Genomic DNA, 15,690 nt, shown 5'->3' on the forward strand with positions numbered 1-15,690 from the left:
GGTAAAGTCCTGTCCCTAGAGATATATTTGCTTTGGCCATTTCCTTGTCTATGAAGTACAGAAGGTAAACAAGTCTCTATCAAATGAACAAGCATTTATGCTATGTGCTAGGTACTGTGCGTGCTCAGTACTTTACACGTGCTGTCTGATATAATTCTGACAACACTGGGTTCAGAAAGTTAATTAATTTTCTGAAGGTCACAGAGCTAGTAAGTGATAAAAGCAGATTCTAACGCAGGTATGCCTGACTCTAAACCCCAAACGCTTACCCTACCTGGAACTAAAACCCTGGGTGACTACATGGTCCATTCCAGGCCATCAGCTCTGTTCTATTGACACCTTTACATTTCTTCTCTCTTCCTTACTCCTTGTCCATACCTCTCAGTGGGAGGAACTATCACAAGGAAAGGAGGTCAAAGCTGTCAAGGTCATGAGAAACAAAGAAAGACTGAGACACTGTCACAGAGCAGAGCTGACTAAGGAGACATGACAACAAAATGCAATGTGGTAACCTGGACTGGATCCTGGAAAAGAAAAAGGACATTAGCGGAGAACTGGTGAAATCCAAGTGAAGTGTGAAGTTTAGTTAGCGGAAATGAGCCAATAATGGTTTCTTACTCTTGACAAATGTACCACTTTCAGTGATGTAAGATATTAACAATAGTAGAAAATGGGTGAGGGGTATATGGGAATTATCTGTACTGCCTTTGCAACTTTTCTATAAACCTAAAATTACTCCAAAATAAAAAGGTTACTAACGGGAAAAAAAAAAAGGAAATGTGGTAAACTGCAAGCTGGAAAAATAGAAAAACAAAACATGATGTTTTCCTTGATACCTTTCTTTCCCTCTGGCCTCCACATCCAAGGCCTGATTATAGGACCTCCCTTCTAAATGTTGCTTCCACCGGGCCCCTTGTCCTCAACCATGCCTTCATACCATCTCTCCCGGTATCGTTGCACTAGCCATCTCTCTTGCTGGCCTGCAATCTATTCACATACTGCTTCCAGAATCATCTTTCCGAGCACAAATCTAACATTCCTTCCTGCTTATAGCCCTCCCGTGGCTCCAAACCCCTTCAGGGTCTGTCTTGAGCACCCCGCTCCAGACTCTTCTATCATCACATCTCCCTACCTCCCCAGCTCTGCTCCAGCCTTGATGAACTTGCTACAGTTCCCAGCAATGTCATGCGCTCTCCAACCTGTGGCCCTTAGCTGAACACATGCCCTGTCCATCAACACCACACCCACTGGGCTGCAGTTAGAACTCAGTGAATCTCTCTTTGAGGACTCAACTTAGACGTCACTTCCTCACATGTCTGGGTTAAGGCCCCAAACCCTGCATCCCCATAACATCCTGTAATTAATTCCCATTACAACGCTTCTCACCCTGAATTATATTACATATTAGATTGTTTTCCCTTTTTCTCTCCCAGAACTGAGCCCCACTTCCCTGAAGTGAGAGGCCCATGCCCGGACGGGGCATTGAACATGACTGACTCATTGTGAGCAGGCCAGTCCTTCTGACTGCTCTCTCCACGTCTCCAGTTGCTCAAGCAGATAGTGTTTGGTGCTGGTCTATCTTCACACTCCTACTGCTTATTAATCAAACAATAAGAAACCAGGCCCAGGCTGGGTGCTTTCAGTCAGCAACAGGATCTAGCTTGAATTTAGTGCACTGGTTTTCATTGTATTTGTTAATATTTATGGAACTCAACTGATGGAAAGTGATACAAGTTTTCTCATACATAGACCAGTCACCTTTCATAAAATAAACTTAAATGAGTAAAGGAAGGAAACCAACTTAGAAAAACAGTTCGGTAAATGACTGTACAGGTGGTGCACACAGTATTTGATACATACATGCATACGTGCATACATACACACATAATACAATGGTGAAGGTAGCCCCTGAATGACAGAAACCTTGTCACTGGAACATCTAAGTCCTTGAGTCATGAGACACAGGGTACCACTGCCTTAGCCACTAATTGTGTGACTGAAGAAAATGACTTTTTTTGCTTCAATTTGCTAACTTATGAAAAGACAATAAAAATGACCTCTGATGTCTCAGATACTATTTCCCTTCCTGCTCATACAGTTATGGAAATAATATTACTGAGAAGAAACCCAGAGGTGAACATGCTTTTTTTTAATTTTACAGATCAGATCTCCAAGGCATACGGAAGTTAAGTGACTTGCCAAAGGTCACAGTGCAATTGAATGTCAAAATCAAGACAAAAATCAAGGTTCCCCAACCCTCTCGTAAGTGTGACTCTCCCCCTTCCACCTCTGTGTGTTCCCTTCCCCAAATAAACTTTTGTCAACAGAGTTACATTTTATTTACAAAGCACAAGCAAACACATACACACACACACACTATAAAGGCATCTTTAAAGGATGGAAAAGCAAATAAGGCAAGGATAAAAGCAATCTCGGATTTCAGTGTTAATACTGTTAGAAAGGAAAGTGCGTGCAAGAAAACATATACAGGGTTTTCCCCAATGTTGCTTCTCTGTCCTTGTTCCTCATTTAGTTTAGATATGAGGAATCAGGAACCTGGCAGGCCTCACAAGTTTTGGGGGGAAGATTAGGATAAAGATGTTAACAAGTTAATCTTTGGCTACGATATATGTATAATAAAACCTCCTTAAGTAGAGATCAGAGCCCTGGTGGCACAATAGTTAAGAGCTTGACTGCTAACCAAGCATAAAGTCAGCAGTTTGAATCCACCGGTCGCTCCTTGGAAACCATATGGGGCCGTTCTACTCTGTCCTATAGCTGCTCTGAGTCGAAATCTACTTGACATCAACAGTTAAATGGAGACCAAATCATTCTCTGTGAGAAAAAAACAGCATCAACCAGATTCCAAAGGAATACTTAGCCACATTTTAAAAATGGTATGTTCAAACGTTTTTAAAAACTATTTTAGCATAGTAATTTCCATAAAGTATGTGCTAATTTTAATGATACAATACAATGTTTTTTGTCTTCTCATTAAAAATAAGCCTACTCTTCTCCTGGCAAACATGCTGGACATTTTTATAACCAACCTGGTTAGAGGCAAATTTACCAGATTTACAGGTGAACCAAAATGCACAGAATCATAAAATTTTAACCAAAATCTTCAGTGAGATGCAAAATGGATAGATATAATGCCCTGTCCTTAAGATTTATATATATGTAATATGTAAATATATGTATGTAAAGGTAACTGATAACTTAAGGTATATATATAAATATATATAATATTATATATACATATATAATATAGATGTGTATGTATATATACACATATATACATATATATGTGTATGTATGTATGTATGTAAATATATATTTTTTTTCTTAAATAATTGAGAAATTGTAGAAGGCAATTGGGAAAGATCTGGCCAAAGAGAAGTTCACATGAGAAAATACAGAGGTTTCAACTGATCCTAAGTTCAATGGAGCCAATGTAAAGATGTCGTTGCTGAGGGAAAAGAAAAACCTTAAAGCGATGTTAAAATGCAACGTTAAATTACAATAAGTGAAATAGTCACCTCCCTCTTCATCCACCACCCAAAACCAAAAGCCCGACACAGTCATGGGAACGACACTGTAATAGGGAAGCAAATTTGGATCTGGCCAGAGTATAATGGATAGGTTAGTGGGAAAAGGGCCGGGGCAGGCACGCAGAGGGGAGCTGGGGCCGGGGGTGGGGTGTCTGTAAACCGTGTTAAATGAGGAATGGTTCGTGGCATGGGCTCCAGGAAGGACCACATGAGCCGTCTCCAAATACAAGATGCGTAACTATTCTGGAATCCATTTGCCCCAACCATCACCAGGAATGTTGTTGAAAGGACTCTGCATGGGAGGTTAGACTGGATGGTCTCATCCACAACAACCCTCCCTGCTTGGGGATTTTATGGTTTGTGGTGGGAGCAAAACCACATCTATTTTCAATGGTCGTGTATTAGGTCATTTCATTTCCTTCTTGGCAAAAAACACTCTCTAGTATAGAGAGAGTTTTGACAATCAACCAAGCTCCTGGGAGAAGATAGGATGTCCCGATGAGTAGACAACCTTGGTAACTAAAAGATGCAATGGTGACCTAACCCACCACTCACTACACAACCATTACCAGGTTGGCCCAAGAAGCTAGAAATTAAAGACAGATGGCCTGGTAATAAAATCTAGTTTGGCAGGTGTCAGGTTATAAACCTTATGGTCAGATCTTCTCATATGTTCACACAGTTCTGAGCAAGGATGATTTAAAGCTCATCTTGAGAGCTGTGGATCTCAAAGCTTTCGAGGACCAAAGGACCATTTGCTTCAGGATCCCTTCAGTTGCTTGTTAAAGATACATGTTTCTGGGTTCTGTCCCAGACCTACTGAATCAGAATTATTAGAGGTAGGGATCAGAAAGCTCATTTCAACAAGTTCTCCAGATAACTTTTACGCACACTGTCTCAGAACCACTGCAGCCTCTGGCCAACAGCCAACAAGGAATTGACACCTGCCCACAACTATATGAGCTTGGAAGGGGCTCCTTCCCTAGTTGAGCTTGAGATGACTGTAACTTTAGCTGACTCCCTGACTGCAGCCTTGTAGACACCCTGTGCCAGAGGACCCAGCTAAGCCACTCTTGAGTTCCTGCCCCCAAAAAACTGTGAGATAATAAATGTTGTTTCAAACCACTACATTTTGGGGTGATTTGTTATGCAGTGATAAACCCATTGCCGTCAAGTCGATTCCAACTCATAGCGATCCTATAGGACAAAGTAGAACTGCCCCATTGAGTTTCCAAGGAGCGCCTGGTAGATTTGAACTGCTGACCTTTTGATTAACAGCTGTAGCACTTAAATACTACGCCACCATGGTTTCGATAACTAACATAAATGTTTTGTAAAGGACCTGCCTTAAAATCAATAAAACACCTTGGTGTTTAACCTATCATTCTTCAAGACTCCCATCTCATCTCTCCCTACTATAAAAAGAGACAAAATGTGTATATAAATGTCATTGGGCAATATTTAATAATATTATTACATGTATATTTGCATGTAAATTTATGTTATAATTTTCAATTTTGAACAAAACTGTTTGATTTACAAGCCTTCACCCTTGGAAAGCCTCTTGGAGTTTCTGGGAGGTTTGGGGACAGGAGAGAGAGTGTGAATAGGTATCAGACCTCACACCCTGTGTGTTCCATCTAACCATCCTGAGGCTGTGTCTTCTGAGCCCAGAGCCCAGTGAATTCCCTCTCTTCCAGGCCCATGAGCACGAGCAGTGACACCTCCTCCAGCTCTGGTTGAAGAGCAACGAGAAAGAAACCACCAGTCTCTCGGCCAGCAATGGGAGGTATCATTCCCTGAGAAAAGTCAGTAGCAGGAACAAACTCCAAACTGCATGCCTTCTCAACAGTGCAGTGCCTAATTACCTCACTTGGGGGAAAGAGATAAGGTTTCCTTCCCAAGGGGCAAGGTTTCTCATTTTCTCCAAGAAAATGATATGTTGAGAAAGTGCAGCTGAGAGGCGGCACGTGTACAAGCACCACAAGTCACCTGGAAAAGGCCTGGGGCCAGGATTTCGAATCCCTTCTCCATTATCACCTCCTCGTGTGTACCAGAAGGAGCCCTTCTCCCTCTGGACTTTGCTCTTCTCATTTGTAAAATGAGGCAGCTGGGTCAGGCGATGACTGGGACCCTCCAGGATTAGTGCCTAGGAGCCTAGGGCCAGGAGGCGGCTTCTGGCCACGTCATCTGGTCAGGGTGGGTAGCTCTCCTCAGAGGGCTAGTCCCCCACTACTCAGCCACCGCGCCCTCTCTGAGGAGCGCCCGGTGGGGCTGCTGTGCCACAGGGGGCTCTGGCAGATGTCGTCCAGCCTGATCCTAATGGTATCCTGCAGCTTCTCATCCCCCAGCAGGACCGCAGCCGCCAGGGCCAGCAGGAAGTACTCAGTGGCATCGTGGGCGTCCTGACCACACAGGATGGAGGCAAAGAAGAGACAGCATTAGCAAACATTTCCAGGAGAAGCTGAAGAGGTAGTGCTGGGCACTCTGGCTTTCTGCACAACATACTTTCCCATCCCCTTCCCCTGGTTCTTTGGGGGAGCTCCCCTCCACTCCACTGTGGGCCCCACAGGTCTACTAATCACACTTCCCTCCTCTCCAGGCCCAGGGGTGGCACCACCCTTACCCAGGCTCAGCCAACCATGAACCAGCATCCCCCTGGGCACAGTGGCCCAGGGATGTGTACATGGTCCAATCCCGGGCATTTCCCAGGACTTTTCAGTGTGACCTGGTAGGGAAAGGGGTCCCTTATCCTTTTAGATATGGTTTTGAGACTGCCAGCGGCTGGAGGAAAATGAGGCCAAGAAGCAACAAGAAGTAGAGACATACAGAGCCAAGAGATACAGAAAGAGGCGAAGGAAATCCATGATGACATTTGTGTCCCAGGTTCTAGAACTACCTCAAACTAAACCCATATCTGAACTTTCCAGCTACTTGAGCCAAAAAAATTGCCTTTTGACCGAAGCCAGTTTGAGTTGAGCTCTTCCCCTTGCAATCCATAGAATCCTTGGTTAATACAATCAGATCACATACACTTTGTCCCTGAAACACTCCTGGGAGCCATGGGCAGAGGCAAGACAGCCAGGGAGTGACTTCAGTGCTACCATGTCCCTCTATACACGGTAGGGATGAGGACCAGATGCCTCTTTGGGTGAGATTCAAAAAGAGATGTCTGGTTCTTATTAACACTCACAGTCAATAATTAATTCAGGCCAGAAACAAAGTCTGGCAAATAAGAGAAGGGCAGCAGAGCCTCCATGAGGGTCCCTGGGGGCCAAACACGGGAGCGACTCAGAAGCTACCACATTAAGAAATTCAGGGCTATGCTGGAGAAGACAAAGATCTCTGCTAAGGAAAAGCCAAAGCCCAGGGACATGGTTTAAGGTCATAGTTGCAATAGAAAATTGCAGACCACCAACGGAGTTCTAGAAGTGACTAGAAAAATAAGAAGTGCTAGATTTAATTCTAGCAGTGCAAGCTGGAGAATCAGGAAAAGCCTTCTTAGGACCTAGTCATGCTTACATTAGAAGACCCCATGCCCCATTATCTCAAACATATTAAATGTATCCACATTCCTCATCAAATATAGCTTGTATGACTTTATAAACAGTGAGTTGCAGTTAACTAGTTGGATTATCACATTTCGTGCACGTACAGTTTTTACTGATTTCGATTTTAATTTTGGGGCTTTTAATTCTTTGTTTTGGGGGTCTCATGTTTTCATAGGCCCTTGAGGTAGATAAAGTGAGCCCAGAAATCACAGCAGAGCAAAGAAGAAGAATAGCTATCTCTTCAGCAGAGATGGGAGCAACCTTCAAGGTCCCCAGTGGGGCAGAGTGGAAGAGCCATTGTGTTACCAATTGAGCCACCTCCCAACTATGGGATAAGAGATCTCACCTGCACTCTTCGGGTGCTCTTGACTCTACCCTGAAGGCTCTGACCCCCTTTGTGTGGGTCAGGAAGGTGATTGGATGGTAATTCTCATGCCATCTTGGAAACCAGGCCCTTACCTTCAGCTGAGAGAAGGTGAGTCGGCCCAAGCGATAATACGCCTTGGCATAGTACAGGGCCTCCTTGGGACTCTGCAGCCAGGGTGGACAGAGGGACAGAGTCTTTAGGTAGCAGTCCTCAGCCATCTCGTACATGTGCAGTGTGTAGTATACCGTAGCCAGGCGATGAAAGGCCACCAGCTCCTGCCTCTGATCTCCTAGGAAATGGAAGACTGAGAGATCCTGTAGCCAGCACTTTGTAGAATTCATTCCGTAAAAGTTTTTGAAGTTCTGCTAGCTGTCAGAGGCTATACTTAGGGCCAGGAATATGAAACAGAAGGGCCTCTGCCCTCATGAAGCTTATTGTCTCATAAACACAGACATTCCTTAAATAATCACACAACAAATATAAAATCACACCTGTGATAAGTTTAAGTACTCAAAAGAAAACATAGAACTCTATGAGAGTGACTAAATAGGGTAATTGTCCTGATCAAGGTTTTCTCAGAAGATTCCCCAAAGAAAACTTTCTCCTTATTGAAAATGTTCCCATAATTCAGGATTCTAGGAAAAAACAACTCTTTCCAAATCCCTGTGATGGGACATGATGACAAGATCATCTTGATCGAGTAACTAAGAATTCCTTACGATGAATAATTCTGTATAACAAATATCTTCTCCACATAAAGTCACTCTTTGTAGCAAACACCAACTGCATTTAGAGTTCTCTTGGGTGGCCACCAATAGCAGTCACCAACTAGCTCCTTCATAGTCCCTGGGTGGTGCAAAAAGTTAAGGCATTCAGGTGCTAACCAAAAGATTGGAGGTTTGAGGTCACCCATATGTGCCTTGGAAGAAAGGCCTGGCAACCTAATTCTGAAAAAACAGTCATTACAAACTCTATGAAGTTCTACTCTGACCACATGGAGTCACCATGAGTTGGAGACAACACAATGGCTACTGTTTGTTTGTTTGTTTGTTTGTTTGTTTAGCTCCTTTACCAGGTGCAGGTCTCAGATAAGTTGCAGAGAAATCACCCCGTTCACTTTTAAACCATGCTTTAGAACATTGATTTCTAATTGGTCTATGACTTATTTTTGGTTTTGGTGGATTTGTTGTTTTAATAACTAACTAAACTCATTTAATAAAAAAACAATCTTGTACAGGAAACGATGACTTTCAATCTTGCCTTTGGAATATTTGCAAGGTGGCTGTTTGATGCAATCTAAAAACATTGCATTTAAGCTTCATAGGGCCCAAAGCCAAAATTAAAAGAAACAGTCCAAGGAAGAGAAAAATTCTCTGATTTGGAAAAATGCATGCATACAGAGTGTATAGAGCCTCCTTTCAGCTTCTGTCCTTGGAAGGGAAGAGAAGGCTCAGAGGGAGCTACCTGGGGAAGCCTAAGGCCTTTCCTGAGATTAGCAGACAGGAGGCTCAGATAAGGTTTTCTGGAGTAAAGAAAATGCTAGGGAAAGGAGAGAGAAAGGCTTTGAAGTGCAATTAGACACTATCAAGTCCAATACCATCCACAACTGAAGCCCCTGAAAATGCCCAGAAGTCCCTTCTAGAATCATCACAGAAAACTTCACTTACCTCCACAACTTTCTCTAATCAGACCTGCTTTTCCTCAAGCACCAACATTCGAAATGAGATTTGGGTTGGTTTTTTTTTTTTAATATTCTATTTTTCTACTTTAATGACTTGTATTGTTTTCCACTAACTTTTGTTGTAAATGCATGCTATTTTAGCTATGTTGTGAATTAAGTTAATGTCCTAGCCTGGGAACTTGACCTTCATTTACATTTTGATTCCATGGGAAAATGTGCTTTTGACTAACAACCACCCAATTAAGAAATTCAGGGCACAGGCTTTTGTAATGGGACATTGGCTGTGCATATAATAAAATACCATTTACCCTAGAGGCAGAGCCAAGATGGCAGAATAGACAGATGCTTCCAGAGAGCCCTCTTTACAACAAAGACCCGAACAAACAAGTGGAACGACTGTATTTGTGACAAGCTGGGAGCCCTGAGCATCAAAGCCAAGCTTAGACAACGAACTGAGGGGCAGGGGGAGGAAGAGATGGTTCAGAAGTGGAGAGGAGTTACCGGACCTGAATCGTGGGAAGCCCTCAGGCACTATTCCCAGAGCAGCGGCGGTGGTGGCAGCAGCAGTGGGTTGGTACTAGTATTCAGCAACAGTTTTCTCAGGGAGAAGCAGCCAGCCACACAGCCTACTCACACCTCTGGAACCTGAGGAGAAGGGCGCTCTCGGCAAAAGCTAAGTACTTGCGTATATTTTGCCGCGCCCCACCCCCCACCCCCCACCCCAAGCCGGCTTCAGCAGCTGAATCCCTGGGCCTGAGATAGACCCTGGTGAGCACCTAGAGCCATCCTTCTGGCCTTCAGGGAGGAAAAAATTTGCAACTGGGGGGAAAAGATAATTTGCTAGCCCCATTAACCGGGGGAGCTCAGGACAGAAGCGGCTTCTGTCCAGGCATAAACCATCTGTGGACCTTGAGCACCTTTCCCTTCTGCATGGACCTGAGTGGGCCTATTTCGGGAGAATAGGCCCTTGTTGGCAAACTCCAACCATTTCAGCAGTGCGGTGGAGAAGTAGGTGTTTGACATTTGACATTGCTTTCCCTATTGAACAAGGTCCTCACCTACCCACATCAGGGACCTAAGGACTGGTAGCTCCACTCAGGTCAGCCACCCGCAACAGGGGTCCAAAGATAACTGGTACCTCCAAGTCCTTACGACCAAAAACTTTGGGTGCCCATGGTCCCTCCGCAGAACCCAGCCACCAGCATGCTCTCGGGAACAGAGGTGCATTTTCCTTAGAGACACACGGGGTCGGTTCTCAGCCCCCTGCCTTGTTCAGAGCATGACCCCCTGTGCAATCAGGTACCGGTATATACACCAATCACCCCTTCCCCTCTCAGACTGTAGGACAGAGCCTGTACCACACACTTGATGATCAGCTACCTGGAAACCTGAGCTGAACTGATACAAGAAAACTGAATGGACTCCTAGACCAATATACCTGATAACAGCTCTAGCCAGCTGGGGACAGGACACCAGAGCTCCAAAGGCAAAAATAATCAAGCTAGCTCACTCAAGCAACCCATAGGGTATACCAAAACAAAACAAAGCAAGCAGCTACGACACAGTAAGCAAGCATAAACTAATACAATAACTTAAACTCAGAGACGACAGTAAATATCAAGTCACATAAAGAAACAGACCGTGAGCACCTCAACAGACTCTCAAAACAAAGAATCCAGGGACCTTCTAGATTAAAGTGCATTCCTGGAATTACCAGATGCAGAATACAAAAGTTTAATATACAGAACCCTTCAAGACATCAGGAAGCAAATGAGGCAATACACAGAACAAGCCAAGGAACACACAGATAAAGCAACTGAAGAAATTAGAAAGATTACTCAGGAACATAATGAAAAGCTTAATAAGCTGGAAAAATCCATACACAAACCCAGCACCCAGAACCTAGTGCCGTCGAGTCGATTCCGACTCATAGCGACCCTATAGGACAGAGTAGAACTGCCCCGTAGAGTTTCCAAGGAGCACCTGGTGGATTTGAACTGCCAACCCTTGGGTTAGCAGTTGTAGCACTTAACCACTACGCCACCAAGGTTTCCCCCATACACAAATAGCAACAGAAATTCAGAAGATTAACAATAAAATTACAGAATTAGACAATGCAATAGCAAGTCAGAGGAGCAGAATTCAGCTAGTAGAAGCTAGAATTTCTGAACTCGAGGATAAATCACTTGGCACTAATATATTTGAAGAAAAACCAGATAAAAGAATTTTAAAAAATGAAGAAACCTTAAGAATCATGTGGGACTCTATCAAGAGAAATAAACTATGAGTGACTAAAGTACCAGAACAGGGAGGGATAACAGAAAATACAGAGAAAATTGTTGAAGATTTGTTGTCAGAAAACTTCCCTGATATTGTGAAAGATGAGAAGATATCTATCCAAGATACTCATCGAACTCCACATAAGGTAGATCTTAAAAGAAAGTCACCAAGACATATAATAATCAAACTTGCCAAAACCAAAGATAAAGAGAGAATTATAACAGCGGTGAGGGATAAGCGAAAAGCCACCTACAAAGGAAAGCCAATAAGAATAAGCTCGGACTACTCGGCAAAAACCATGCAGGCAAGAAGGCAATGGGATGACATATTTAAAAAATTGAAGGAAAAAAATTGCCTGCCAAGAATCATATATCCAGCAAAACTGTCTCTTCAATATGAAGGTGAAATTAAGACATTTCCAGATAAACACAAGTTGAGGGAATTCATAAAAACCAAACCAAAACTACAAGAAATACTAAAGGGAGTTCTTTGGTTAGAAAATCAATAATATCAGATATCAACAGGAGACTAGAACACTGGGCAGAGCAACCAGAAGTCAACCCACACAAGGAAATCCAAAAAAAAAAGCCCAAAACAGGGTAATAGCGATATTATTATATAAAAGAAGACAAGATTAAAATAATAAAGAGGGACTAAGAAATGTAATCATACACATTCCATTTAAGAGGAATATATGGCGATACAAAGGAATACAAGTTAGTTTTAAATTTAGAAAAATAGGGGTAAATAATAAGGTAACCACAAAGGAGACAAACTATCCTACTCATCAAAATAAAATAGAAGGGAAAAATAGAGACTCAGCAGAAACAAAATCAACAACAAATATGAGGAAAGGACAATATATAAAGAAAATCTACTCAGCACACAAAATCAAGTCGGAAAAAGAAACTGTCAACATACAAAAAAAGACATCAAAATGATAGCACTAAATTCATACCTACCCATAATTACCCTGAATGTAAATAGACTAAATGCACCAATAAAGAGACAGAGAGTGGCAGAATGGATCAAAAAACAACATCCGTCTATATGCTGCCTACAAGAGACACGCCTTAGACTTAGAAACACAAACAAACTAAAACTCAAAGGACAGAAAAAAATATATCAAGCAAATAACAATTAAAGAAGAACAGGAGTGGCGATATTAATTTCTGACAAATAGACTTTAAAGTTAAATCTATCAGAAAGGATAAGAAAGGATACTATATAATGATTAAAGGCACAATACACCAAGAAGATATAACCATATTAAATATTTATGCACCCAATGACAGGGCTGCAAGATATATAAAACAAACTCTATCAGCATTGAAAAGTGAGATAGACAGCTCCACAATAATAGTAGGAGACTTCAACACACCACTTTCGGTGAAGGACAGGACATCCAGAAAGAAGCTCGATAAAGACACGGAAGATCTAAATGCCACAATCAACCAACTTGACCTCATAGACATATACAGAACACTCCACCCAACAGCAACCAACTATCCTTTCTTTTCTAGTGCACATGGAACAGTCTCTAGAATAGACCACATATTAGGTCATAAAGTAAGCCTTAGCAGAATCCAAAACACTAAAATATTACAAACCATCTTCTCTGACCATAAGGCCATAGAAGTAGAAATCAATAGCAGGAAAAGCAGGGAAAAGAAATCAAACACTTGGAAACTGAACAATAACCTGCTCAGAAAAGACTGGATTATAGAAGACTTTAAGGATGGAATAAAGAAATTCATAGAATCCAATGAGAATGAAAACCCTTCCTATCAGAACCTGTGGGAAACAGCAAAAGTGGTGCTCAGAGGCCAATTTATATCAATGAATGCACACATCCAAAAAGAAGAAAGGGCCAAAATCAAAGAATTATCCCTACAACTTGAACAAATAGAAAGAGAGCAACAAAAGAAACCCACAGGCACCAGAAGAAAACAAATAATAAAAATTAGAGCTGAACTAAATGAAATAGAAAACAGAAAAACAATTGAAAGAATTAACAAGACCAAAAGCTGGTTTTTTGAAAAACTCAACAAAATTGATAAACCACTGGCCAAACTGACGAAAGAAAAACAGGAGAGGAAGCAAATAACCCAAATAAGAAATGAGAAGGTCTATATTACAACAAACCCAACTGAAATTAAAAGAATCTTAACAGATTACTGTGAAAAACTATACTCAAACAAATTTGAAAACCTAGAAGAAATGGATGAATTCCTAGAAACACACTACCTACCTAAACTAACAAAAACAGAGGTAGAACAACTAAATAGACCCATAACAAAAGAAGAGATTGAAAAAGTAATCAAAAAACTCCCAAAAAAAAAAAAGCAGTGGTCTGGACAGCTTCACTGCAAAGTTCTACCAAACATTCAGAGAAGAGTTAACACCACGACTACTAAAGGTATTTCAGAGCATAGAAAAGGACAGCATACTGCCAAACTCATTCTATGAAACTACCTTATCCCTGATACCAAAACCACGTAAAGACACCATGAGAAAGGAAAATTATACACCTATATCCCTCATGATATACTGCTGCAGCCGTTTTTGAATGATCTTCAGCAAAATTTTGTTTGTGTGTGATATTAATGATATTGTTCTATAATTTCCACATCCAGTTGGATCACCTTTCTTGGGAATAGGCATAAATATGGATCTCTTCCAGTCACTTGGCCAGGAAGCTGTCTGCCATATTTCTTGGCATAGACAAGTGAGCACCTCCAGCGCTGCATCTGTTTGTTGAAACATCTCAATTGATAATCCATCAATTCCTGGAGCCTTGTTTTTTGCCAGTGTCTTCAGAGCAGCTTGGACTTCTTCCTTCAGTACCATCAGTTCCTGATCATATGCCACCTCTTGAAATGGTTGAATATTGACTAATTCTTTTTGGCATAATGACTCTGTGTATTCATTCCATCTTCTTTTGATGCTTCCTGAGTCATTTAATATTTTCCCCATGGAATCCTTCACTATTGCAACTCAAGGCTTGAATTTTTTCTTCAGGTCTTTCAGCTTGAGAAACGCTGAGTGTGTTCTTCCCTTTTGGTTTCGCATCTCCAGCTCTTTACACATGTCAGTATAATATTTTACTTTGTCTTCTCGAGATGCCCTTTGAAATCTTCTGTTCAGTTCTTTTACTTCATCAATTCTTCCTTTTGCTTTAGCTGCTCGCCCACGCTCAAGAGCAAATTTCGGAGTCTCCTCTGACATCCACCTTGGTCTTTTCTTTCTTTCCTATCTTTTCAGTGACCTCTTGCTTTCTTCATAGATGATGGCCTTGATGTCATTCCACAACTCGTCTGGTCTGAGGTCACTAGTGTTCAATGCGTCAAATCTATTCCTCAGACGGTCTCTAAATTCAGGTGGGATATACTCAAGGTCATATTTTGGCTCTCGTGGACTTGCTCTGATTTTCTTCAGTTTCAGCTGGAACTTGCATATGAGCAATTGATGGTCTGTCACAGTTGGCCCCTGGCCTTGTTCTGACTGATGAGATTGAGCTTTTCCATCTACCATTAATATCACACGCAAGCAAAATTTTGCTGAAGACCATTAAAAAACGGCTGTAGCAGTATATTGACAGGGAACTGCCAGAAATTCAGGCCAGTTTTAGAAGAGGACGTGGAACCAGGGATATCATTGCTGATGTCAGATGGATCCTGGCTGAAAGCAGAGAATACCAGAAGGATGTTTACATGTGTTTTATTGACTATGCAAAGGCATTTGACTGTGTGGATCATAACAAACTATGGATAACACTGAGAAGAATGGGAATTCCAGAACACTTAATTGTGCTCCTGAGGAACCTTTACATAGATCAAGAGGCAGTTGTTCGGACAGAACAAAGGGATACTGATTGTTTTAAAATCAGGGAAGGTGTGAGTCAGGATTGTATTCTTTCACCATGCCTATTTAATCTGTATGCTAAGCAAATAATCCGAGAAGCTGGACTATATGAAGAAGAACGGGGCATCAGAGTTGGAGGAAGACTCATTAACAACCTGTGTTATGCAGAAGACACAACCTTGCTTGCTGAAAGTGAAGAGGACTTGAAGCACTTACTAATGAAGGTCAAAGACCACAGCCTTCAGTATGGACTCCACCTCAACATAAAGAAAACAAAAATCCTCACAAATGGACCAATAAGCAATATTAGGATAAACGGAGAAAAAATTGGAGTTGTCAAGGATTTCATTTTGTATCCACAATCAACAGCCATGGAATCAGCAGTCAAGAAATCAA

The 15,690-nt window shown here is 41.9% G+C and overlaps 1 protein-coding gene across 1 annotated transcript in view; it reads right to left on the minus strand.

Moving 5' to 3' along the window:
• Window positions 1–5,622: 5,622 nt before the first annotated feature.
• Window positions 5,623–15,690, minus strand: part of SH3TC2 (SH3 domain and tetratricopeptide repeats 2) — a 78,776-nt gene continuing 68,708 nt past the window's right edge. Inside the window, exons 17-18 of the mRNA XM_010591699.2 lie at window positions 7,562–7,758; window positions 5,623–5,956 (exon numbers count right to left, since the gene is read on the minus strand). Of these exons, the coding sequence (XP_010590001.2) occupies window positions 5,765–5,956; window positions 7,562–7,758 (389 nt within the window). The 3' untranslated portion in view covers window positions 5,623–5,764. The remainder of the gene's footprint in view (window positions 5,957–7,561; window positions 7,759–15,690) is intronic.

Source organism: Loxodonta africana, chromosome 2 (assembly GCF_030014295.1).
Source record: "Loxodonta africana isolate mLoxAfr1 chromosome 2, mLoxAfr1.hap2, whole genome shotgun sequence".
NCBI lineage: Eukaryota > Metazoa > Chordata > Mammalia > Proboscidea > Elephantidae > Loxodonta > Loxodonta africana.